The sequence below is a fragment of the Castor canadensis genome, chromosome 7 (assembly GCF_047511655.1).
Source record: "Castor canadensis chromosome 7, mCasCan1.hap1v2, whole genome shotgun sequence".
NCBI classification, from domain to species: Eukaryota; Metazoa; Chordata; class Mammalia; order Rodentia; family Castoridae; genus Castor; species Castor canadensis.
The window spans coordinates 3,209,723-3,236,939 of NC_133392.1; the positions used below are offsets into that span (position 1 = coordinate 3,209,723).

General features: G+C 48.4%; 1 protein-coding gene across 10 annotated transcripts in view; it reads left to right on the forward strand.

The window, feature by feature from the left end:
* Window positions 1–2,243: 2,243 nt before the first annotated feature.
* The window catches only part of Ebf3 (EBF transcription factor 3), a 116,639-nt gene continuing 91,665 nt past the window's right edge, over window positions 2,244–27,217 (forward strand). For 5 of the 10 annotated variants that reach the window (XM_020167315.2, XM_020167317.2, XM_020167323.2 and 2 more), the window contains exons 1-6: window positions 2,244–2,449; window positions 2,561–2,717; window positions 3,090–3,153; window positions 3,848–3,903; window positions 6,848–6,921; window positions 8,533–8,601. In XM_020167315.2, coding sequence (XP_020022904.2) covers window positions 2,316–2,449; window positions 2,561–2,717; window positions 3,090–3,153; window positions 3,848–3,903; window positions 6,848–6,921; window positions 8,533–8,601 — 554 coding nt within the window. In that variant the 5' untranslated portion in view covers window positions 2,244–2,315. The remainder of the gene's footprint in view (window positions 2,450–2,560; window positions 2,718–3,089; window positions 3,154–3,847; window positions 3,904–6,847; window positions 6,922–8,532; window positions 8,602–27,217) is intronic. The other 5 variants (XM_020167322.2, XM_020167320.2, XM_074078046.1 and 2 more) reach the window with 4 other exon arrangements.

Sequence of the window (27,217 nt, forward strand, 5' to 3'; positions counted from 1 at the left end):
TTCATTCTGCCTAGTCCCTCCAGGAAGAAAGTGGTCCCTCCTACACACGGGGCTGCTGTGAGTGGAAAACGCTGGGCTTATTAGGAATACAGAAATTTTCTTTTAATTTATCATGAATAGTTTCCATACACTTTGATTTAAGGTTATTAACATTCTATAGACAGTGGCATCTTTAATATGTGGCGATCGCTTCTAAAGACTAATCTCATTACCCTCAAATAGTCATAAAATATGATTTTATTATACTTACGTATTTAATTAGACGGCCGGCCCCGTAATGGATTTTGAGATGGGACTGGCGCAACAGCTTTGATAATTCACTTATCTTCGGCAATAGTCATTAACCCCCAACACCAGCCAAATAGATTGCTTTCCAGCACATCTTTTCTCTCACCCCTTCCAAGAGGCGTGTGGGGGTCCCCAGATAACGTAAATCGGACTTCGATTTTCCTGATTAATTAAAATATTAACGTATACACGCTGCCAATTCACAAAAAAAAGGGGAGTGCTACCCCAGGCCCGGCGGGAAGAGGAGGCTGCCCTGCGACATTTCTACCCTGAAACCTTTTTTTTTCTTTTAAATCGGAAGGGCCTGATTCTCTTGGCAGAAAAGTGTATGGGACATCTCCTCTTCGTCCCCTGGGTTTCTGCTCCGCGTCGCGCAGACGTCCTTTGGGCGGGCCTCGCGCCTGGACGCTGAATCTCGGCCGCGGGAGGTGGGCCGCCGGGCCCAGCGCTGCCCGCGCCCGGCTGCCCTTCCAATTCCTCGAAACCAGGTCGGGAAGTCGCGCGCCGCGCGCTCACCGGGCCTCGCGGCACCGGAGGGCAGGGCCCCGGCGCCCTTGGCGTCGGCTCGGCTAAAAAGCGGTTGGCGCCGGGGAGCTCTGGCCACCTCGCAGGGCGCGTAGCCGGACACCAGTCAGGTCACCGGAGGGGCCGGGCGCTCTTTCCGTCGGCCCAGAAAGGCTGGAGCCTTCTTTGTCACTCGCTGCGCCTAAAGACAGGCGGGGGGCCGGGGACTCCGGAGGCCACCAGGGTGGGAGAGGGAGCATCTGACGGAACCTGCCTCCGACGTGGATCCCCGGCCGGGCACTGGGCGGCCTCCACCGGGGTAGGAAGCACGGGGCGCCCGGCGGGGCTCAGATGGCTGCAGACCAGCCCCGCAGCAGCCTTAGGTCTGCTTAGAAATCAGGCTGAGCTGTGTGTCTCGCTTTGGCTAGGGGGTGGGGGGGTGGGCACCCTCGTCCCCCAATCTGTTGACTGCCCATCTCCTGAAGTCCCCTTATGTGGTCTACCAGTCTCTTCCCCCTGTTCCCTTTGGAATGCCCCAGGGTGAACTGAGGACCCTTGCATTTATTGCATGCATTTGGACAACTTGGGGCGCCCTGCTTCGGCCTATGGGGTTGTGACTGTGCGGCAGGTTTTGTGGGGGAGGAATTGGGGGGCCAAGGTGCAATTGTACACTTGCTGCGTTTGTTTCTTTTTAAGCTTTATTTGGGCGAGTAGTAACTTCCTTGGCCGCAAGTTGGGCTCCAGGAGTCGTGGCGCGTGGCCGGGGGCGGCGGCGGCGCTCTGTGGCGCTCGGTGGCGCTCAGCGGCGACGGGGCTCGCGGGGCTCGCGGGGCTCGGGCCGGCTCGCGGCGCCGTCAGGCAGTCAGTCGGCGAGCGCGGCGGCGGCGAGGGGCGCGGCGAGGGGCGGCCTCTCCCATATATGGCGCAGGCGCCGCCCCCCGACGTCACCCTCTGACAGCGCCGCTCCCGGGGGCTTCGAGTTTTGGCTCCCGGGAAAGGGTCCATTCCTCGGGGAGAGAGGGCTGAGTTTTGTGCGCCTCCGTCCGCTGCGCGCGCCGCTCCAGGCCCCGCCGCGCCCCGCCTGCGCCCGGGACTGCGCCGCGGCACTCACTGCCCCGTTTATTTGTCTTTGGAGCAGGCGGGCCGCGCCAGAAGCGGGCGATCCCGCAGTGTCCTGCAGCCGCAGAAGCCGCCTGGCTAGGATGACACCACGTTGAGCGCGCCTGCAAACAACAACAACAACAACCGCCGCCGCGTCCTCGTCGTCGTCGTCCTCCTCCTCCTCCTCCGAAGCGCCGCCACCGCTGCCGGTGTAGCCGCCTCTGCGCCCCCGGCCGTCCGGAGCGCCCGGCCGCTGGTGTATGTCGCGCCTGCCCGGGACGGGCTGAAGCCGGCGGCGGGCCGGACCGCAGGCGCCGAGCAGGGCGAGGGCGGCCAGGGCAGCCGCCTGCCGCCGAGCCCCGAGCGCCGCCGACCGCGGAAGCGCTTTCGGCCGGGAGCTGCGGCCGCCGCCAGCAGTTTTCATGTTTGGGATTCAGGAGAATATTCCGCGCGGGGGGACGACCATGAAGGAGGAGCCGCTGGGCAGCGGCATGAACCCGGTGCGCTCGTGGATGCACACGGCGGGCGTGGTGGACGCCAACACAGCAGCCCAGAGGTACGTACCGGCCGCCCCCGCGCGCCCCGGCCCCGGCCCGGTCCCGGCCCGGCCCCCTGCGCCCGCCAGCGCCGCGCTCCTCACCGGGCCGCTGTCCCTTTCCTCCTGCAGCGGCGTGGGGCTGGCGCGGGCGCACTTCGAGAAGCAGCCGCCTTCCAACCTCCGGAAATCCAATTTCTTCCACTTCGTGCTGGCGCTCTACGACAGGCAGGGGCAGCCGGTGGAGATTGAAAGGACCGCTTTTGTGGACTTTGTGGAGAAAGAGAAAGTAAGTGCACACACACCATCACACCCTCCCTCTCTAGAAGTGGGAGGCAGGCGGTGCCCACGCGCCGGGTCTGGAGTGCCCCCCTCGGCGGCGGGACCGCTCCACCAGGCGACCCCGCCGCCGCCGCCGCCGCCACGTGCGGCCGCTCGAGCCCCGCGGAGCGCCGGGCAACTTCTCTGCGCCCTCGGACTCACTCGGGGCGAGGAGAACGCTGGGCTTCCAGCAGGAAAGTGACATCACCGCGCTGCTCCGAGCGAGGAATCCTGCCTGCCATGTGTGAGGCCGAGGGGCCTCGGTCTCGGAGGGGGATCAAGCGCGGTGGCCTCGCCTGACACCGCCACACTAAATGCAATTATTTATCGTTGCTTTCAGGAGCCAAACAACGAGAAAACCAACAACGGCATCCACTATAAGCTCCAGCTACTGTACAGTAACGGTGAGTGCCCGCTGCCTGCTGGCTGCCCTCTCCGCCCCTGCGCGCTGGCTCTCCCTGCCCGAGATGGTTACAGGACGTAAAGATTTTGAGATTAAAATGACACGGATGTAAACACGAAATCTTCTCATGGCATAGAAGGAAAACAAAACATAAACGATCGATAAGTCGATGTCTCTTCACATGATTAACCGGTGGGGCTTGAAGTAGAAAGTAAAAAGGGGATCGATCCGGGCTCCTGGAGAACATCACTTTTAAGTGACTTTTTTCAATTTTGCAAATTAATGTTAATTATTGGGATGGGGTACCTCCATAAACCGAGCATAACTTACTTCCTGCGCACGGTTTAAAATAAAATCCTCGAGAGGCATTGGAAAGAACTGGGCTCTCACTCAGTTTCCATTGGGTGCTTTCTCTTTTCTAAAAATAAAATGACCACATGGGCCCACCAGCCACAAACAGGCCTGCTCTCTGCTAGGCAAATTTCTTGCACCTTCAAATGTAAACCCTAAGAGTCCTGAGGCTCTTAATTAAGAAAAAAAAATAATAAAGTGAGAAGTGATTGGGGTTCTCTTTCTTCCTCTTGGAAGGATTGCCTAAGTTTTGCTGCATCTCCAAGGCAGCGTTCCCAGGCCCAGTGTCCTTCCTGAGGTGAAGCACTAAAATCCTGTTGAGAAATTGTCTCTGTTTTTTGCAGGAGTCAGAACAGAGCAGGATCTGTACGTTCGCCTCATAGATTCAATGACCAAACAGGTGAGAAAGTTTACGCCTCTGCACTCGTTTTTTGTTGCTGAGCTGGGTCGTCTTGGGGTTCGGAGAGAGGAGACTGACAAATGGATCTCTTGTATTTGTTTTTCATTTAGCTTCTTTGACATGCTAATGAGAATTCCATACTTATTGGAATAAATGGAGCGATTGGTACAATAGTTTATGCTATCATTAGAACAGGACATACATGCTTTATTAAGTGGCTTGTGTTTGGAATCAAATTCTGTCTTAATTAATTATAGTAATTAATATTTGACAGAAAAATATCAAGATCCTCCCCTTGTTTATTTTCAAATGTTTCTCTCTCTGCTCGGAATCATTTCATTGATTTTTTTTTTTTCCCCCTCTAACAAAGGCAACTAACTCCTTCCCAAAGCCCATGGAGTTGGGCTTGATTAGTTCATTTTTCTCTTCTTTCCAGTGTGATGCTGTAGTAACACGAGACGTTTATTTGGATTTAAAAGTTAAATGTGTTGGGGTGAAAAGTCACCTTGTTCTCCTCTAGTCCATCTTCACCTCTCAGCCCCCCATCTCCATAATTCAAACTCTGAGCTCCAGGGGTCACTCAAACCCGTCCACTGCTCTGCTCTCTCTCCCACCCTCTGTCATACCTTGTAAATAACATAATTACAAGCAGTTCCTTATTAAATTATTTAACCTGTCTTGGTCAACTTTTCCGATGATAACTATTGGCTATCAGTAATGTGATTAAGTGCAGAAAAAGCACTTCACTGCTTTTTTGACATTTCGCAGTCTGTGACTGCTGGTTTTGTGCTGGGTAGTGTGGTGGTGTTTTTATTGTTTTAAAGACATTGCTTCCACTTTCTTAAAATAGTGTGTGTGGAGAGGGCTGGTTCAATTTGTAAATTAAATTCTCTGGGCACTGATTGATTTAGAATGTACTCTCAAGTTGGATTTCATGCTTAGAAATGAAAGTAGCTTCTTTTTTGATACCAACTTTTAAGAATTGTGAACCAAGTAGAAAAAACGAACCTCTGGTGCTTCCTGCATCCCAGCACACAAGCCTCCCACTCTCTGAGCGCAATTAGTTTGCACATTTTATTTCCCCTTGAAAAAGTTTGTCCTTACCTAGGCAGCCAGGGCGTTAGTTTTAATGTCTGCTACCGCAGAACAGGGTGGTTTTTCTCTTGGAGTAAAGCAGATCTGACAGGTAAACCCGTCTTTCTGACAAAGACGCTGCAGTGTGCCCTTCGGTAATTATTTCTCTGGATTCACAGAAGCCCTGGAACTCGGCTGCTGTTTGTCAGGCTGCTTTTATTTCCTTTGTATGTAGGGCTGAATGTTTTTCGGAAATCGCCATAGTCTAATTAGGGGGTTTATGTAGGCAGTGCTAAGTTTCTCTGTCCTGCATACAGGAGGAGGAGGCTTCGTTTAAAGTACACTTTAATTGTTCATTTAGCCTTGTACCTTTGCAGCATAAACAGTGCAGAAAATAAAGGCATTTAATCTCCTCTCACTGACGGGGTGGGGAAAAAAAAAAAAGAAAAGAAAAGAAATAGCCCAGTAACTGATCAAAGAGTCAATGGCGCTGAACCGACAGTTTATGGATTTCTGTTTGTGCTACAAAATAAAAAATAAATCAAATATAAATACGGGATTCAAGGAGGATAAGCCGTTCTTTCAGAAGTGCTGGTGTCTCCCAGGCCTCGCGCCTTACAGCCCCAGGCGGCTCGTAGGCCTGCAGTGACACCAATCAGTTCTGTGGTTCGGAGCGGGCCGGGCGCGAGGCCGGGGAGAGGGGCTCGAGGGGACCCTTTTTCTCTTCCCAGGAGGGCAGCCCCGGGCGCCCTTCAGAAGGGCTTTGTCCGCTGGGAAGTGGAGGAAAGTGTCTGAAGTGCCCGAGGAGGTTGGAAGTAATTTCCCGATAATTTCTAGGAGGGGCGGGAACTGGAGCGAGGGCATCCCACCCCCTTCGTGGAATTTTCTGCCGGGAACTTGCAGCTCTCGGCCCCCGCCTCCTGCCCCTCCCCCAGTGGCCTTTCTCCTTTTCTCTCTGCGAGGCGGGCGGCGGAGGCCCGGGCGGCCGGGCCGGGGGTTCCCGGGGCGGCGGAGCCGGGCTGGGCGCCGCCGTGAGCGCACCTAGGGCTTCGCACCATCTGGCAGAGCCTCTGCTCAAAACCCACCCGAGCGTGCGCGCAGACACTGCCTTTTTACCCGAGAAAAATCATTGTTAGCAGTTTCAAAATAAACACCAGATTGGCCATTAGCGCTTTCTTTGCAAATATCATCCGGCGAGGAGCACGTGGGCGCGCGGGCAGGGGCGCCCAGGCCTCCTGCGGGACGCGACCACGTGCGGCGCCCGGTCTCCCGGCCCCGGCCTCCGCGGCGCGCCGCCCAGGCCGAGGCCCCCGAGCGAGCGAGCGGGCGGGCGGCGGCGGCGGGCACAGCCGGAGGAGAGCGGTCAGGGCGGGCGCGGCTCCCGGCTGGCGGAGAGCTGCTCCTGCGCCGGGCGGTCCTCCCCGCGTCCTTAGTCGCCGCGCATTCTGATCGCCTGCTTTCAACGTGCAGTCTGGAACTTGGGATAGACAATGGCCGGAGGACGCGGCCTAGTGGCCGCGGCAACCCCACACAACAAATCCGAGTCAGTCCGCGCTCCCTGGTTTCCGGCGCCCGAGCCTCGGCCTCCTCTGTCCTGTCCTCTCCACCGCCTGGGGTGGGGCGCAGGCCCGGCGGGCGCCAGACGGACGCGGGAGTTGGGGAGGCGGGCGGGGAGCGGCCGCGCGGTCTGGCCCCGCGCCTGGCGTGCCCGGTTGGGAGGGTGGCCTGGTGGGCCTCGACGTCCCCCCCTCCCCCCCCCCGCCGGCCGTGCACCTGCCACCGGCCAGGGAGGCCTGCAGCACCGGGGGAGATTTGGCGCCAAAGCTGCGGGGCGCTGCGTAACCTCGGCCTCTGCTTGTCCTCCGTGCAGGCCATCGTCTACGAGGGTCAGGACAAGAACCCGGAGATGTGCCGCGTGCTGCTGACCCACGAGATCATGTGCAGGTGAGCCCAAGGCGGCGGGCGGCCCCGGCGCCTGCTGAGTCCACGCAGGACGCCCGGTGCAGGCGCCGCCACCCCGCCCAACTTCTGGAAAGGGCATCGATTGAACTGTAATCGGCCCGAGGCCGCGTGCCCGGCCACCGAGGAGCCCGGCCTCGTTTTCCCCCTAGTCGTGACGATCCCCGCGACCGGCTGCTCAGCAGAGCAGATTAATATGTTGGCCGTGTCGCTGCACTGTAGTCAAAAATGAAAACAGGTCTTGAGGATGCATCTGTCCTCCATGCAGGAGGAGTCAGAGATCATTGGGAATCATTTGACTACTTCCTTCTCAGACGCTCGCATCCTGAGATGTACAATTGTCTGTTATTGATAAAAAGGAAACTCCTTTGTACTTATTATAGAGCTCGTGTATGTGAGAATTGGATTGTGATTCTGTCAGTTAACCTCTTCCCTAGAGCAGCGATGCATCGTTCATATTGTTGTTAGATAGCATTCTCCTACTTGAGATCTGTCAGAAGAGCAATTTCCCACCTGTTTTTTTCTAACTACCACAAGAGTTTCACCCCTACATGGCAAATAAAAATGCATCATTGACTTTGTATGTGTGGCATGTGAAATATAGTTGCGAGGAATAATAAGGAACTCTTTGCAGGCTCTCAGCCTACAGTAGCAGGCCCCATACTCTGAGGGGCATAGTCTGCCTGGCTATGACGCCTCTTGCCTCAGTGCCACTTCTGAGCAGACATATTGTTACAGCACTAATATACAAAAGCTGACTTTTTCTCATATCAGGTAATAAATATAAATTACAACCAATAAAGTGGAATTTCTTTATTATCCACTTCTGCATGTTCTGCAATTAACATAGAAAGCGCACAGATGTGATTTAAGCTCTAAGTGGAAGACTGTAGACTTTCTTTAATCACTTTAGCTGTCAGCTTTAAAAGGCTTTATATACTTTGCCTACCATATGGTGTTAATTTAGCTAATTTAGACATGTAACCATTATACAAGTATGCTTTTTTAAAATGCAAGAAGCATAACATTTTTGTTTCATTTCTGCTTTAATTAAAGTTTCAATAACAGAGTTAAGGTAGGCTTAAAGAAGGAATAATAGAAGTTTGTGATAGATTGATGCATGCCTTTGTGGTTATAATTAATAAATGCCCCCAAAGAAATATTGGTTGAAGGTGGCATCTTGCATCTTTTCCAGAAATAACAGCTTGACAATTAGAAGTAAACAAAAGCTGAAGCTGTGAAAAGTTATTCCCAAGCCTACTGCCTTTCCTTCTCTTCAGTTCATTGCAAAGGCAAATATCAACAACATGTCTTCCATAGTTTAGCATCGCAGTTTGTATAGAAGTTCTGGTTCCCCTCCTGGTATTAGCAGATATTCTCAACTTTGCTCCTTCTGGCAGAAAGTTGCAACCTAAGTTTAACTGAAGAGCATGTGAACTCATTAGGTTTACATTTGTCAAGCTGTCTTGGTAGGAAAACTATTTTCTTGACTCCTACCGCTTCATTGTCAGACTTCAAAAGGAAAAAAAAAATTACAAGTTGGGGTACAAAAGGATGAAGCACACATTAAAACTTCTGTTTACAATTGCTCCACAGCCGGTGCTGTGACAAGAAAAGTTGTGGCAATAGGAACGAAACGCCCTCAGATCCTGTAATCATTGACAGGTAAGGATGACTTCTTTATTTCTCAAAACAACACTGCAGCAACAACAAAACCCTTGGCCTTGCTTGGTTTCCAGTTGCTCCATATTTTTGAGGCTGGTGTTGAGCTCATCTTGTGCGTTGCACCATTTGTTGTCGGCGTGTGTTATCATGCACAGGTGGGTTGACTTGGAAACCTGGTGGCTGGCTCTGTGGGGATTCAGTAATTGCTTGCGAGTTGTCAAGGGAAGCAGTTTCATCTGCCACTGCTCTCACTGTGAGGAGCACTTTATGCCTAGAGAGTTTCTGGCTTTAAACCCAGAGATATGTCATAAAATGCTTTCTGCTAATTTGTTAACAAGTATTTCATTTTTGCATTGTTTTTTATCTCGGATGGTAGTTGAAGTTGAAACTTGGGTGGTGTTGCTCTTGTAATTGTCACCCAGTGGTAGAATGAATTTAATCTGCTCTCAATTAGTTGCAAAATGTCTCCTAATTTTTTTCCAATTGTGGCTGTCGTTTTATGTCAAGTAGCAAATATGTAACTAACAAACCAAAGTTGTTATAATTGAAACTAATTACACATGCTGGTTACATTTTCCAACATTAATTTCCATAACTAGATTAGCTATATGCATTCTTTACGTTTGCTGCCCCTCGTCTCTCTCTTCATCGTGTTCCTTGGGCAGCGTAGCATCCTCTTAAGATAGCAGTCATCAGCCCTAATAGTGCTAATGTGCATTTGGCATTGGCTCGGGTTGAAGCAACAAAAACACCACCGCCCTCTTCTTCCGACACGACACTCGACACTCGCCCAAATCACTCTGAGGAGGAGAGATTGCTTTCTCCCCAACAATGAGGAGCAGCAAAAGGCCCTTTGGGTGATTGGCTGCAGATTTCGAATTTGGTACCCAAATGGAATAAATGTTAGACGTGTACATATGACACCAGTTTTGTGAAGCAGAGGCTGAGGCTGTTTTGAAGAGGGGTTGGATTTCAGCAGCTTTCATTACAAAGTTATCTTTTGATCATGAACTGTGCTGTCCAGTGTCTGAAAAATTAAACCCGGAAAACTCCACGAGTTAAGCCTAAAGAAATCTGCAGCACCGGTGGAGTGCAATGCTAATGTTTAACTAGCTGGGATAGCTGTTTGCTTAGTGGAGAATGTTCGCTATCTGACAGAAGGCACAGCTCTCTTATTAGTAATCAAATAGGGTTGACCAGTTGTGGCCGTCACTCAGGCAATTGAGAACAATTTCAACACTTTATGGAAACTCCAACTACAAAAATCAATATAATTATATTTGTCTTCAGTGTTGTGGCTATGGAAATCATACAGCCTTGGGTTGTTGTCTTGTAACTGAACTCATTTTATTTTGGGGATTGGCTGAAAGTGTTTGAGCAGCTACCGGAATCTTGTCTGAGGGGCAGATGAAAAGGCAGCACTTGTGTTAGCTTTTAATGCAAGGTTGTGCAAGCGTTTCATCTTCTGAGTGATATTTGTAAATTTTGAAAGATGGTTTGCTTTTAAATGGTGAGATTTTTTTTTTTAAGCATGCCACAATAATGAAGTAGCCATGCTGATTCGACTCACATTTTGGAAGCTGTGTTTTCCCTTCAGAATCACTCTGGGTTTGCATAACAGTCAACCATTTATTGGCTATTGATGCTGAATAAGTCTTGAGAGTCAGTTTTTATCACCTGACAGAAAATGTTTTCCCCAGATACACAAAATTTACTCTTTAATTCTTGTCTAAGGGAATGCTCACTTGTATTTGTTTAATTAGAATATGTGTTAAGATGACTCATCCTCCTATAAGCTAAGAGAAGAGTGATCATTTGAGGAGAGGGGAAAATGTAAAAACATTTGGTTAATGGGTTTACTATGTTTATTTGAATAAGGAGGATTGGAGCTCCATTTACACTTGGCATAAATGCTTTGGAGGTCTTAATTATTGATGAAAAATCTGCTCTGCTTCTAATTCAATGATATGACAATTTTATAGGAATTTTAATCACCTTTCATGGTAGGGATTTTAAGGTAAGGATAGTTTTATGTAAAGACAAATATGATGTACATTTTTAACATTCTTAAGAGAGCTGTCACTTATAATGACAAAATACTATTAGCATTTTGTGGCTTGCCGTAAATCCCTGTGAAATGGTTGTGGTGTTGGCACTATTGCCAGTTTAAGGCATATTTCTAGGACAAAAAAAAAATGAATTTAGTGTTCACCAGGGCAAGTTGTGTTAATTAGAGAAAGAAAAACACCTAGAAGAAGGAAGCTCTGGAGTGAGCGGTCTTTCACAACGGAGATGCGTTTCAGTTTCGAAATGACAGTCATTTCTGTGGGGTGTGTGTTGCCTCTGAAAATTAGTTGCTTATGTTGAGTTTCTAGCCCAAGTTTACTCTTGAGCATTGCAGAATAAAACATACCATCAGATTGTTGAGTCAGTTTACAGGTCCCTACCAGCCATGTCGTCACTTGGTTAGTTGACTTAAAAAAGAATTATATACAATGCGCTTCGCCGGCTTCTTGTGGCCTTTGGATGCAGTTAGCAGGTTCTGACCAGATAAGGCATATTTGTCCTGAGGATATAAACCAATAATTCCAACCTGAATTGAGATCAATGGGCCCACACTTGTTCCAACGCACACCCAGCCTCTTTTCTGCACGTCGACACTGCTTTCCTGTGTTATGAGAACAGAGAAGTGAGCTCCCTGCTCTGGCCGCCTAATCACATTCTATACACCCTGATGCCTTAAATCAATTAATTACACAATTTAGTTTAGTTATCTTTCAGAACCATTAGATACTTACGAATGGCATGGAAGACCCTTCAGAGTAAAACGGGAGAACCGTGGCGATACCTCCCATTGTACAACCCTTTTCGTTTATTGTGCAGCTTTCACTTGTGCTGTTTTCTTCCCCATAGAACACTGCTAAAGAATTCACTTTTTATAATTTCACGGATATAATTATACTACAGTGTATTTAAAATAATACAGCAAATTACAGAGAAAAGGAAAAGCTTAACATTGTAAAGGAAAAGCTGTGGTGCCAGGATTTGTGTAAATTGTATTGACCTGCAGAGAGGCAAATGCAAGGAAGGAGGCGTAGTTCACCTCCCCCCCCCCTCCGCACCCAGCCATGCGCCCCCCACATGGGCATGTGTGTGTATAAATGCACACATGCACGAATATATGCATGCATTTTTATGGTATTGCTGAGAAGGATGGGAGTATCATTTTCCTCGTGGAATAATGTTTTCTGGGAAAACACAAAAGCAGATGGTCTTCATTAAATACCCATTGTCCACATATCCCAGCTATGAGCAGATAAATCTCTCCTGTTTCACCCGAACATTCCAAGGGCTGCAAATGATTACAGGATGTCGGCGTAGCTGCTAAACCAAAACCACACTTGGGCTCACATCATTTGCCCGTGCCATCCCAGTCCGTTTCCTCAGGAGCTCCGGCAATGCCCAGGAAGGCACATCTTCCTTACCCTCCCGTACCTCACTTGGCCTGTGGGCACCGCAGGGCAGGGTCCAACTGTTGAGCCTGGGCAGGTGACTGTGGAGGGCGCAGGAGCAGGGCGGTGTGGCTGCCCACACTGGCTGGCCTGGCTGCACGGTGGCTGCATGCAGGGCCCGAGCAAGGCTCTGCAGGGCGGTTCCAGATGGCACCATCTCTGGCGTCCTGCTCTTGGCATCTCTGTGGCAGGCAGTGCCCCCTCCCCAGTGAATCTGGCATTAGTCTATAGAGTTTGGGAGACTTATCATTCCAAGTCTGTCCTACTTTCCTGTCTGGAAGCCAGACATCTGTTTATCCCATTTTCTTTCATACAGAGTTTGGAATAGCTTTAGTTTTTCTCTTTTTTTTGGGGGGGGGGGTGTGTGTGTGCAAAGTTTTGTCATATTTAACAGCTGCTACAGAATTTCAGCCCTGTGGGCTCTGAAATACTTTTCAACTGACCTCAGATTTTTATACATAATTGACGTTGGGATGTAGAAAAATATTATTTGCTTAACCTTTCATTGTCTGCGATCTCACATTGTCTTTGGTTAGAGGACCTAACTACCGGCAATTTTAGCTCTGCGTCCCCACCCCCAGCCCTCCAAAGCCTCACTTTGATTCATTTGTGTGTTTAAGTTTATTCTTTTAAAGTAATTGCAGAACAGTAGCCCAAAGATGGATTGGAGTTCTTTTCTTTCTCTTTTTTTCTTTCCTTCTCTAGGTCCTTCTCTCTCTCTCTCTCTTCTCTCTCTCTCTCTCTCTCTTTTTTTTTTTTAGTCAACAGTGTTTCCTTTCACTTCCTGTCACAAAGGTCAAAGAGAGCCGACCTTTGCTGGCAGTCCTGCTCACTGAATTATTCATGGGATTGACTTTTTGTCAGCACACACAGTTGTGCTCTGGGACATTTTATTCATTTACCTCATTTAAAGCGCCTTTCTGCACCTGTTCAAGTATTAATATCATGTAATTTGGGCCTAATGCCGATTTTGCTGAACACTCATTATATTTTTTATTAGCTATATTTCCAAACGATTATGTATGATTATTACCAAGCCTTACAAACAGCACCGGGTTATTCCCCAGCCCTTACATCTTCTTGTCAGGTTGTTTTCAGAAGCTAGGAGGATAAACATTTGACCAGTCCCAATGTTTTTATTCCTACTCCATCTCCAAGCAGAGAACTTAAGGCTTCCTCCCTCATGGCTTTGCACGAGCGTGATTAAATCCAACTCCGCTGAAGCTGTACAAATGCCAGCATTTATAAGGTCAACGCTTTTGTTAAAAATGCTATGTAAATGAGGATCTGCAAAAAGGGACATTAAATAAAATTAAATTCATTGTCTTCTTTAATGTCATTTACATTTTGGCTAAGCCTCGGCCTGTCAAGGAGGATTTCAAAAATAATTTTAATTACACATGATGTAGGGATCCAAGGGTTTCTATGCAGTAGCATTTGGAGAGCCTGCAAAATAGAGACTGTTTATTAACTTCTTAAATGACGACTCGTCATGTCATCTGCATAATGCAGTGAAAACAGTATAGTTTGGTGTTAATTTTTCCTTCTCAGTTTTCTTACGTTGTGAATGTAATTATCATCAAATGGGCCTCGGGATCCCAGGTTCCTCCTCTTTGCCTTGGCTAGACATTTGAGAGGCTCTTGGTTCTAGGTCTGTTTTAACACACAGGGACTTCAGAGAAGGGAAAATATTGGCTAGAAATTTGGCCATATTAAAGCACACTTTGGATGAATGGGCGTGGCTCCAAAGAATCCGCTCTGGCTGGCACCAGCCCCGTTTGGCTCCACCACGCTCAGGTGTGAATGGCTGTTTTATTCCCTGGCACGCCAGTGGAGAGAGGCAAAAAGTTCACCGCGTTCATTCATCCTTTAAATTTTTTTTTTTCATAAACTTCTGAAAATAAACAGAAAAGGAAGAGCAGCTTTATTGAGCCACAATGGCATGCTTTCATTTAAACAGGGAGGGACCAGGAACTGTGCCCATGTTGTGTGCTTGCTTCTGCCCAAAACCCTGAGATTAGCGTGCATCACACGTGCCATATCTGTGAGCACACCGCCACCATGCACCGCTGTGAGCAGGGAGTCAGGGCCACTACCCGGCCCAGCGCTTGTCTCTCTGGGCTAGGCCAAGGAGGCCTTTGGAGATTTATGGCTGCCTGGCCTGGGTAAGGTCTCCATGGCCAGGTCAGTTGAGGGCTGGGTTTGAAAACGAGCCACACGCCCACAATGACTTCCACAACACTCTTAACCAGCTCAAGATTTTCATCAGCTCCTGCACAGGCTGAAGCTCTGCTGTGCTGCCTGCCTGCCTGCCTGCACAGGGCCGGCAGCAGCAGGCAGCCGCCTATGAAAACAGAGGGTGGAGGGAGGGGCTGGAAGCAGGGCTGTCAGAAGCTATCCTCCAGGAGGGTTGTTGACGCAAACCATCCTGCACCTCTGCGGCAGCCTTATCAGGTGAAGAGCAAAGATGTAGCCAGTGCCTGTAATTGTGTTAGGATGGCATGGATGAATTGGATTACCTTATGGAAAGCCGTCCAAACTTGGAGTTCTGTTACGCATGCTTACAGGAAGCAAATAATTACGCTGTGTGCACCAGGAGATAATTGGGGCTGGCCAGAGGCCTTCTCGTGATGCTGGAGAAGCTGGCCTCATGGAGGCATTTTGGAGGCACAGGAGGAGGAGGGTGATCTTTGCTAGATATAGGTGGCTCAAGTTGATGCTATAATTTTCGGTTACTTTTCAAAGGTGTTGAATAATTTATCAGAATTCAAACTCACAGTGGCAACAGGAGTCATGTTGGAGGAGATAAAAATTCCAAGCTCTAATGATGGAAATTGTCGTGGCAGACAGGAAGTGATTGACAAGTAGGGGTACAGGAAGTGAGAAGTACGGGAGCTTAACCTGCACTTGGCAAAGCTTCTGCAGCTTGCACGCTGAGAAAATGAAAACCATTCACCCCGTCCGCTTGCCAGAACACAAGCTCCTCTTGTTTGTTTATCTTAGTAGCAAATCTCTCAAAAATGTTTGTGGTTAAAACTCTATATAATGAGACATTATGCTGGTATTATTAATGCTTTAAAATAAAAATATGGCTATCATTTAGAAAAATAAGTGGAGTTTTATGGGTTAGGGTTTTTTGGGGGGGTTGCATTTTATAAGCTTCTTAGACTTTGGGGTAACTAGTGTTCATTAAATTGTAGAAGCTTGAGAAAAGTGTTTTCAAACCACTTTCTTCAGAAAATGGTCAGTCATATCTGTCAAAATAGTAGATGTTGTAAATTTGCCAAGGATTCAATGAAGAGTGCTCTGTGTGTAGGGGACTAGGGAAACTTTGATTTTAGTTGCTTGTGAATCACTCCCTTCCCTTACCCGTTAAAAACAACACAAATGAAAAAAAAAACTTGTCAGTCTGCAATTCCTTCACTGAAAGTTGCTCAGCTAGAAAATGTTCAAAAATCCATGCAGGGCCATGTGCCCGATGGACGGCGTGCATCCTCTGAAAACAGCAGAGGGGCCGCACTGTGTGCCTTCCCGGTAATTCACTAGGAAATGAGTTTACCATGTGCGGAAAGGAAGGGGCTCGGGTGGTGGTGTTGCAGGACATGGAGCCCAGGCCCCATGAGCGGAAGGAGTCGGCTCCAGCTTGTCTCTGCTGGAAGCCCCGAGCTGCTGCTGCACATCTGGGAGGAGGCTGCAGACAGGCAGCTCCAGCGGCCGCCCCTGCCTCCTCCCCTGCCCCCGCCCAGCGCCCGCCCCACTGGCTGCCAGTGCCTGTCCTCTGTCTTAGCAGAGAGCACTGGGGGCAGGGTACATGTTAAAGCCACACAAGCAAACCAAACTTGGGCAGTGTTCAAGGCCCTCCATACATTTGCCCTTGTGATAGGGAACTTACAAAGGAGGAGGACCAACATTGACCTTGGAGACCTGCTGCCTCAGTAGAGGGTATTGTCATTCATGAGAGTTTCTTACAAAATTGCACAGCATCACCCTTTCTCGATGTTTTCACTGTAACAAAGTTGCAGAGGTGGCCAATCTGTATGTTATGGAGTTACAGAAAAACAGGTCTGGTGCCTGTGCTGCTGGAGGCCACCTAAGGGTGACATATGAGCAGCATCGACCCAGGATTCAATGATGGGCATGCACAGTAGCATGCCTGTCCCAGGTGCGCATGTGGAATGGGTTACCCCAACTCTGGCAGGGGACAGGGCCTGCACAGAAGGCCAATGTCCCCCAAATCCCATCATTGGGAGTAGGGTTGTGGTAGCCTAATGGATAGGGTGCCGCTTTTATTTTAGGTAATACCCAGCAATACCAATGTGGTTATTCTAGCACTGGAGTCAAGGAAGGTGGCCACCAGCCCTGGGTAATGGATGGGCTCCTCTCTTGAGTGTCCCCCAAGTTTTCTAGGACCTTCAGTGCCAGAGTGTAGCTGGCAGGAATCTAAGTGCAGTTCTGACGGTCAAGTCATCTATCCTTTCCAAGTTGTCACCGTTCAGAGCCACATGCCCCACTCTGTAGAATGACGTCTGATGGCCAGGAGGAAAGGCTGGGAGATGCAGGCATGTTGGAACCACACCAGTGACGACTGCTCTTACTTTGCTCTTGTCTTTCCTCTGTATCCAAGATAGGTGTCAAGGCATTCTATAACACTTTTAAAGCCAATGAAGAGATGGATTTTTGAGAGCAGTTTTAGGTACTCTGATCAGAAAAATGATCAGAAAGTAAGGACTCCCATATTCCCCCTGCCTCCGACACACAGTCTTCCATCTGAACACCCCATATTGGTGTGGGACATTTTAGTTACAGTTGAACCCGTATTGATACGTGACTGTTAAGAACAGTGTGTAGCTTACGTGACGGTTTGCTCTGGGCATTGTGCGTCCAGTGGATCTTGACAGATCTTGAGTGACAGGTATCTTCCATTGTAGCACAGTACAGAATCTGTCTCCTGCCCTGACCCCCAGTGCTCTGCCTCTTCATCCTCCTGCCCTCCGAGTGTCTGGGACTTGCTGATCGCTTTACTGTCTCCTTGCAGGCTGCCCTGGTCATGGGCATGCACCTTTGCACGCTGGCTTCTTTACTGAGCAGCATGCGTTCAACTTTCTCTCTCTTTCCCTGGCTTCATAGCTCACTGATAACACTTTTTTGAATTTCATCTTTTTTTCCTTATAGAGGTTTCTGGGCAATACTTTTCCTTTCTCTTAAGCCTTGGTGTTTTGCTAGTAAACTCGTTTGCTCCTGGGGCTTGTGGGCCACTGCCTTATTTGGGTGTCATCTGTGGGTTTATTGTAATCTAGAAGTTTGTAGTCCCCTCCCCTCCCATCCCTCCCGCACTGTCTCTCTTTCAGTTGAGTGTTTTACAGAGAAAGTGTTACAACTTTGTATTATGAATTTATTTGAGTGATACAACTCAATATCACCTATCATGAGGGGTTTCTTTCCTAAACAATACTATTTTAGACTATTTAAATCACATTGACCATGAAAAGACAATGATTAAATTATCAGGAGGGTGGCTAGTGTACTGCCCCACAGCATAAAATCTGGATGTATTCAGCATTTAGCTTAATTGTTGGCTTTTTTGGTTTAATAAATTAAGCTACAAATTTTCCTAATTGCCAAACAAAATGTTAGGCCAGTTTTAGCCATTGCTGACAGTGAAACACAGCATAAAACCTGAGAGTTATATGTGGTATTTAATACGGAACAGAGTAATGCATGGGTTTACGGTTAAGTATGAATTCACACCCACAGCATTTGCTTTGCATTAGGAAAGGTTTGTAAATCAGATCAGTGTGCCAGGATGGGGTGGCCTTTGTGGCCTCGCTTCTTGATATTTGGTTATTGGACATTGTGCCAGAGGGAGCTCCCCATCCACTTCCACATTCTCAATGAAGCGGTAAGTCCTCTGACACCAGGAAGATTGGGTCAGGAAACAAGTAGGGGATTGGATTGGACGAGCCGCTCGTCCCCACCATCCGAGGTCACAGGCCTGATCCGGCCACTGGGCAGCAGCCATCAGTTACTCGGACATGGGCTGTTGTGGGTCCCCAGCCGGTGGAGGCCCCTGGGAGAGGAGCAGGGACCTGGGAGAGTGCTTGTAGGGGAAACTGCAGTCCCTGCCATCTATTAAATGTGACAGGCGGGCTCTAAATATAACAGCCAACGATCATCACTTTGAACAAATAATGAGTTATGCAAGTTATGTCAGTGAGGGGCCCCATCTAGAGTGGTGCCTTTGCGATGCTCGGGGGTAGATCTGCCCTCGCCACTGCCCAATGAATGGTGGTCCCCTCTACTCCCGTTGGCCACCAAGGCCCTCATCCTGGATGTTCGTCCTGCCTCTCCTGGAGCATAGCTTGTCAGTGACAACCCCAGAAAAAGCTTTAAAATATGAATACCTGGCTTCGGTTCACAGTGTTGCAACATTTAACTCTGTCGTACCATTTTAAAAATACTTTTTTCATGCGTGCTTGTGAATAAAGCCAGGTTTATAAGTACACTTAACTTAAAGGGGAAAAAATAGGATTTGACCGTCACAAGTCCTGTGGTCAGAAACATCTTTGCTGGGTTAGGAGTGTCCGCTGTGACAAGTGACCGCTGCTCATGTTTCTTAAGACCCCAGCATAATTATTCCCAGCAATTAGAGCACCCAGACCCCTTTCCAGCCCCAAACACATTTGTTCCCATTTATTAGGCTGTGAGCAGTAACTAATTTACATTGTTTCAGAGTTGTGTGTTATGGTAATTTATTGCATGTGCGGGGGTCACACAGAGGTGACCAGTCGCAGGGCCAACCCTTGTAAGGAGAGGTGGGAGAATCCAGAAGGAGAAGCCGGGAAGCTAGGGCATGGACTTCAGAAACTGCTACAGTCTTTTTAATCCTGCTCTGATTTATTCCCTGTGACGTTGCTGGCTTTACTCTTACTCCCTGTTTTTAACAAATCAGAGCTAGGAGCAGGATTTTTTTTTTTTTTTTTGAAGGAAATGGTAGCGATATGTTGTAACGAGTGGAAACTTTTAGTAAGGCCCTGAATAAAATATTTGTCAGCGGCCTCCACTAAATGTGAAAGCACTCCACAGAGAAAACAATGTCTTAACTGTTCCCTTCTCATCATTGCAGGTTTCGTTATCAAGTTGAGGAAAAAGGCTTGTTTAGGCGAAAATAATGATCATAAATAGAGCTGTAGAGTAGGGCTCGAGGCTCTGGTGACAGGGCCTGCTATCAGGACCTGCAATTCCAAGGAAATATGAGTGTTCGGATCCAGGGAAGCAGTAATTATCTTTTTGTGAAGAATGTACAATGGTGTCGGATGATGAATTGATCGCAGATTGGAAGCGTGGTTTAACTGTCATGTTACAGAGATAAGAGAGAGCCCCGGGATTGCTCGTTGCTTCTGCTAGTTCACAGCCAGCCAGTTTATTAGCACAAATCCCAAATGTTTAGTAAACTCATTAGGTTCCATCTAGTGCTAATTTATCATCATAGATGGAACCCTAGCAGTGAGGCTGGAGGACTGTACCGAATCTGCATGATTTACACAGCTTTCTGATCAATCACCTTCTTTGCACTGGCCATTTTTCTTCAAACGCTTTAAACGGGCTTGAGTGATCCATAGGATTAGGACCACAGCAATCCGTTAGGGTCTCAGAGTTATCTTGCCCGGGATGGTTATCGGAAAGGTTAAGAAATCCTATACAGACTGATGTGGGAGGAGAGCCTTGGTTTAGGATTGCTGTGCTGTCCCCTCCCCTTCTTCTCACCCCTTCCTCCTCTCCTGTCCCCTTCCCTCCTCCCCTCCTATCTTCCCTTTTCCTTTTACAATCTGGTCACAGAGTCCAATTCAAAGAATTTCCTTGCAAAATCAGTTTACCAAGAAATGCATCATGGTACATAAATGTCAAGTGCAGTTTATTCTAAACTTCAGACAGTGTTTTTCTTTTAAAAAATCAAGCTTTAAGTGCCCAGTTCTCCTGACATTTTCGTACATATTCTATAGTGTTTTCGAAGAGGATAATAACCTTTGCTTGATCCTAGGCAACAGCTGCAAAGATAATGAAATTCTTATGATATTTCACCAGGTAAAATGTGAATTGCAGAAGAAAAGCTATTGAATTTTTATGGATCTTAATCGCATAAAATGAGATTCATGGGGCATATGTATAACTATACTCGGTGGACCAGCTGGCTGCAGTTGCGGTGAGGATTCACCGTGAGGCGTGAGGGGCGCTCCAGCCTCCACTAAGAAAATGCTCCCCAAACGCTGCCTTCAGCTTGCCCTAAGAGTGATAATGAAATATGACAGAAATTTCCTTGTGCTGGATCAGTGGCAAGCGAGGTCCTACACCGCTGATATTAATTCATCTGGCTTAGGTTCCAGGTCTTGATTTACCTTGTGATTAAAAACTTCTGCAGGTTTGCTCACCAATTGAAATCAGATCTCATCTGCAGCCCAGTGGTATTGATCCCTATTTAACATCAAGGCTCAGAATTGATTGGCATTGATTAACAATAAAAATACTCTCCTCCATGTCCAGCTGCCGAGCCAATATTCTAAAGGACACTGTGGTGTTCCCCTCATTGAGCAAGCTGGAAAGAGAAACGGCCCCACCCGCAAGTAAACAATATATTTTAATGTTATTGTAGCTGGATGCTGGCCCGGCAGTGCAAATTGATTTTATTCTTGTTGTATAAGATAAATATCTTTAATAAAATTCTCATTTTATTTAGGATTTTACAGGAATAACTTGATTACTAGATAGTGATATTTTTCTTTTCCCATGGTGTAAAAAATGGATTAAAACATAAAGGCTATAATAACGTAACACTAGAGATGAAATGTTAATCAACTCAGAAATCACGCACCGGGCGAGAAAGTCTGGGGAGATATTTTACCCGTGGAGACACACGCGGTGCCTCGAGTGTGGCTGGCTTTATGGGGTTGTGCGGCGAGGCCAGCACGACTGTCGTGTGCTTGAAGGCCAACTCCTCTGTGTATGGTTCCGAAAGTTCAGCCTGGCAAAACTGATGAGCAACCTCAAAGAGACCGTATCCTTGTTTCCGTTTCGTTTTCAGTGGCTCCTGTGGATGTAGCCTGTAAAAAGAATCTAGGAGTGCTCTTAACTAATAGCAGAGAGTTTGAAAAACACACAAAGGAGAATAAGGAAAGTCTTGCACACTAAAACTTTTGATGTGCGTGCTGGGGATTGCAGGTCTTGCCTCCAAGCCCAACTGGTAACTCCTGGCAACCCGTTCGCACTCATCCTTAGCATCCAAGTGTGCTGGAGGCCAAGTCCAGCTGAAAGAAATTATCCAATCTCTAACATCCAGAAGTTTACAGTTATATAATGATGGAGAAAACCACAAATCCCAAGGGATGTCAAATTTTAGAGATACTTTTAAAATGAAATTATCCAGCCAAGCCTATAAGACAACCTTCTTGTACTTAAGACAATAACTACAATCTGGAATTAATTTCTTTTTTGTGATAGGGCAAATCCAATTTGCTTCTTTAACTGTTGATTAAGGAATCAGTTGTACAAGGCTGTCCCCTGTAAGTATTTGCTGTTTATTTGTCTGTGGAGAGCCGCTGGAATCCCCTCCAACTGGGAAGGCCGGGGCAGGCCTGGCCATAAATGAAGAACTGCCTGGCGGCTTCAGGCTCTGACTGGCCTTGTTTGTGTGAAGAAGTAGTTGGCCCTTTGAACAGCTGGTGGAGTCACCCAGTCACTTCCCATCAGGCAGGCAAAGCAGTGTAGAGTGGAGGACAGAAACCTGTCTTCTCTGCAGCCTTTCCTTAGGAATCTAGAGGAAAGTATCCATTAGGAAGCAATAAATAAATAAACACCTTAAATTAGAATATGTCTAACTCCAAGGCTCACTGAATTAGTGTCAGCCAGTGTGTGATCTGGCGTCAGGAAAGCCGAGAAACCGACTCCGCAGCACACCTGTGCAGGAGCCGTCCGCACGGGGCGTGTCCTCCTTCAAGCCCGCTAGAATGCAGTGGGAGGAGGTCTGTTGTGTTCTAGCAAGAATTATGAGTGCCAATTACAGCAGTCCATTGATTTTGTTTAAAAATAAGATCTCACCAATCATACGTTCAAAATGCAATCACCAGATTCACAAACAGGCACACGTTATTTGCTTATTTTTTGGTGGGACTGGAGCTTGAACTCATGCTTGCACAGCAGCATTCTACCATTTGAGCCACACCTCCAGTCTATTTTGTGCTGGTTATTTTTGGAGATGGGGTCTTGTGAACTATTTGCTTGGGCTGTCCTCAAACCTTACTCCTCCCAATCTCAGCCAACCAAGTAGCTAGGATTATAGGTGTGAGCCACTGGCACCTGGCTGTTTATTTGTTTTGCAGTGCTGGGGATGGAACTCAGGGCTTTGTACCTGCTAGGAAAGCACTCTGCACATCTCCAGCCTTTGGTTTTATGAGACAGCATCTCACTTTGTAGTTCAGGCTGGCCTGGAATTTGTGATCTTTCTGTCTCACCCTCCTCAGTGTTGGGATTACAGGGATCACAGGCTTGTGCTACCGTGCCTGGCATATAAGAGTTAGAAGAAATAACTTTTACAAGTCTTAAAAGGCAGCGATGCCATCTGTGAATGCTCCTCTGTGGGTGAAGTTAGCCTCAGTTTTCCCAAATCCGCCTGGGACCTGTGTGGTCTGTTTTGCTGAGGTTCTGCCTGCTCCGCAGGTGCTAACAGCTGTCCTTACAGCATAGGCATTGCTCTGTCAGGTGCCTAGAGCACCGAGAAGGTGCACAGGTTTGTTTTTTGGTTTGATTGGCTTGTCTCTACTGAAATCACCTCCCCGGCATCAGAATGAAGTATCTTTTTTGTTATTGTTTTGGGGGATGTATTTCTGCCTGCACATCTTGCATTGCTGTCCTGGAAAGGAGACGCATAGGTTTACAAAGAGTCCTGGACCACCCTAGACAATGCTGCCCCATGGGGGAGTGTTCTAAAGTCATTCAAAATCCGTAGTAGTGTATCTCCTGAAAATTTAAGTATGATTTTTATCTTTGTAAAAGTTGTAATAAAAAAGGAAAGAGAAGAAAAGTTTGTTGTAGGTGAGAAATAGCGTCAGAACCTGTAGAGGCTGATCGGGGATCCTGTACCTGGAGTCGTGGACAGGCTCCCCTGGGCACTGATTCTGGCTGCAGGGACACCAGGGTTTGCATCACTGCTGTCCAGAGGTTGGACCTAGCTTTGTGGCCAGTAGCCTCCTTCTCCAAATCACTGTCAGGACCTTGCATGACTGCCTGGTGAGCTCATTCTGCTTCCTGCCCCACTGTTTGGTGGCTCCAGGTGGGGGACCCATGCTACCTCTGGGTGCCCATGCTCGCTGTGGTTTGTATGGTGCCCCTGTTGGAACCTCCAGCTGGTCTTGGCCCCTTTCAGTGCACCTAGCACTGTGGTAGGTTTTCTGGAAGCAGGTGTTGTGCCTGTGGCCCCCAGGGCCTCAGGAGGGGGCACTGAGCCCCTTTCTTTGGACATTGTGTTCCTGTAGCCCCTTCTATGGTGACTGGGGTGGAACAGAAGTGAGTGTTGTCTCCCTGTCACACATCCTTACACTCTGATGTCTTGTGCTTCTGAGCAAGGGTCCAGCACAGTCACCTGACCCGTCCTGACCTCTTGCTGCTGAGTCTTACTAAGCTCGTCATGGGTGGCTCCAGTGCCTCTGACTTGGTGCCTGCTGCTGGCCGAGCTCAGTGGAGCTGCATTTCAGCCTAGCCTTCGCAATTTAAAAATATAAACATGTCTCATGCTTTGCTACTGAGTTTCCATAAGGGACTAGGGAAGGAGGTAGACCCCTTCCCTGACTTATTCCTGGGACCTGGGAAGTTCTGAGAGGACTTTACTCACTCAGGAAGGTCCTCTGTGTGAATGGGACTCACTTCTGCCTAGGGAAGTCCCAGGCCCCGAACCCCTGGTTGTATCCTCTGGGGAGGAACAAATTGGGTGCCTGAGGCAGCTCTGTGGCAGTAAGTTTCTGGACTGAATTCCGGCCTTCATGTCTGCATGCCCCGACTGTCCATGGCTCCTCTAGCCCCCAGGTCACCCCTCAGGTAGGAGAACTACCAGGGCGCTAGGCTGATCTGTGGCACCACTCCTCTTCCCTGCCAACCCCTCTTCCCAGCGGTGTGAGAGGTGCATCCAGGCCCCATGATAATACACACGAGCAGCCCTCGTGGTCAGGAGGCATTTACTAGGCACAGGGCTTTTTATAAGAGAGGCTTCCACAGCCCGGAGTCTGTGATTTCCTCAGATTCTGGGGACATTAAGAGGCTTGTCTGAGCCAGGCATGGTGATGTACTCCTGTAATCTCAGCACTTGGGAGGTGGAGGCAGAAAGATCTCAAGTTAGAGGCCAGCCTGGGCTACTGGCTGTCTCAAAAATCAAAAAAGAGGATCAGGTTCAGTGGCTCACGCCTGTGATCCCACCTACTTGGGAGGTGGAGGCAGGAGGATCACAGTTCAAGGCCACCCTGGGCAAAAAAAACCCCCAAAACATTTACCCTTTCTCAAAAAATAAACTGAGCGTGTGGCTCATGCAGGAGGCAGAGATAGGAGGATCTTGGTCTTAGGCAAAAATGTGAGACCTTATCTGAAAAATAACTAAATCTAAAATGGCTGTGGGCATGGCTTCAGTGGAAGAGCACCTGTCTAGCAAGCACAAGGCCCTGAGTTCAAACCTCAGTATTGCCAAAAAAAAAAAAATTAAAAAAGAAAAGAAGCTTGTCTGAGGTCACTCAGGTGGGATCACCCAGGCTGTTAGGGCTCTTCATTCTCCCCTGTGCCATGTTCTGGGGTGGGCACCGAGGATCTCACGTGAAGGAGCCCCGGGCACCGTGTGGCTCTGTGTGTGGGCTGGTGAGCCTTCTCTTGGCCTTCTTGAAAGGGGGTTTTGTGCACCTGTCTCGCAGGGCCAGGCCTGAGAGATGGAAGGTCAAGACGGAGTGTGGCGTGTGTCCTGTGCAGAATAACTTGGGTGTCTGTATGGTGTGATGGTTCATGTAAGTGAAGCCATGGGTGCTCCTGGTTTAAGGCTGGAGCATGCGTGTCCCTGTGATGGTTGGGCCAGGGGCTGTTCAAGGCAGTGAGCTTAGAAAAGAGATGGAGAATGGCCTGACCGAAGGGGGAGCTACCAGAAATGGCTTGTCTTGAGGGATGTGAGCAAAGAGAGGCCCTGAGGCCAAGGAGTCAGTGTAGTTTCTCAAGTTTTCAAAGCACCGTAGTTGGAAGAACTGCTCATAAACGCAGTTGTAAAGTGGGTACCATTTTCTTGGCTTATGAAACCATTCGGGTACACTCTAGTCTCCGCTTCATGTGACAGAAGTTGGTCATTGACTCTAAGATCTCTAGTTCATGTGGGAATTCTAATTCCATTTATCAGTGAGAAGTGCTGAAAGGGTTGCAATCTGATTAAGCTCTATGACAGGAAAATCCAGAGGGGCAAAGTCACAGTACCCTGGTAGAAAACACAGGTACTGCAACAGAGTGGTGGCATGCTCCCACACTGTTCTCAAACTGTTTCTTCTCCATGTTTGGCTAAACCAACAGCAACAGCAAAACAGGACAAAATCATGTGTCCTTAAACAAAACTGGCGTGGCAAGAATGCAGTGACTAGGATCGGTCATGAGATTGGTTGATGGCACTAAAAGCCTTTAAAGTGACCCTTGGTTAGCTTGACTTTTGGTGAGTTCTAGGGGGCGTCTGGGTGAACTTAAATTGTCATGCTGTCTTTAGGTTTTCACCTGTCCACAGTGTTGTCAGTCACTTGGAAGAGGTAGAAGGGTTGGGGAGAGAAGAGTGGATTTCAAGGAAGTTGGGGGAGGAGAGCAAGGGCTGTCTTTACTCAGGAAGCCAGCGTGGAGGTGGCTTTGCTGCTGCTGCTCTGACCTTGCAGTTTTGGGTGCCATGGCTATATGGCACACCCTCTGTCTGGCTGTGATTGTTTATTTCAGAAATGTGATGAACTTGAGGTCGTGGAGTTACTTTGTGCAGCAGAGCGGCTCTGGTGTTCCCTATGAAGAAGAAAGACACAAAGAGGCCTGTGTGTTTGGGCCAGGTCAGAGGTTCAAGTTGCCTGGGAAAGGATGGGGCTGGAATAACTGAGGCGTCAGATGCCAGCCACACTTCTGGAAGCCCACGTCCTCATCTTCAGCCAGTCTCATGGGGTCCAGGAGCCTGGCCAGTGGGTTCTCTCAGGTTCTGCCCCTGAGTTCTCCCGTCTGCTCCCCATCTTGACTTTACATAACATCGCCCTTGTTAACCCAGTGGTCTTAATTGCTTGGAACACAAGCTGACCCCCTGGATGCTCGAGAACACCCCCCGTCCAGCTGTGGTTTTTCCTTCTCTTGGACAGCAACCAGCAAAGACAGCCCTACTCGCACCTGCTGTGCCCTCCTTCCGGGAATGTCGACTCATTTGTTTCCCTGGGAACTTTTACAGTTGCTGCTTTTCACTCTAGGACAGCAAGGACAGGACACATTCTGTTTCCTAGAGGGTGTCACTGCTGAAGCACGTGGTCTGTAGGGGCCAGGGCATCCCCTTGAGGCAGTTGCGGACCAGGAACTCACCAGAGAGCAGAGGCCCTTGGCACGTCCCTGAGGATGCCACGGTCTCTTCACGGTCTGTGTGATTGCAGGGGTGCATTTGTGTACCCATCGTGGTCAAGTTTGCCAGAAACTAACTTGTGCCAGTTGGAAGTATTTTGGCCAATATATTTTTATATTTTATGTATATTAAAATACAAAAATATACCCACGTGCCTACTTAAAGGAAAACACCATTACTTGGGAAGAGGGTTGTTTTTGTTATGTTTCAACTTTTAGGGGATTGAAATGTTAAAAGACACAGGAAAGACATGCTTGTGTTCAGCCATATCCTGGTGAAGGTTGGTTGGGGAGGGATCCTGTACTCTCTCAGGGTAGCTTCTTGGCTTCAGGATGACAGGTGACAGTCCAGGACATGCTGGTCTGAGGCAGTGGAAGGAAGGAAGGAAGGGAGGATCTCTCTGCTGCACCCCGCCTGTGACCTAGGGTCCTCAGAGGTGTCTCTGGCTGCTGAGTGGGCCCAAGGAGTAGAT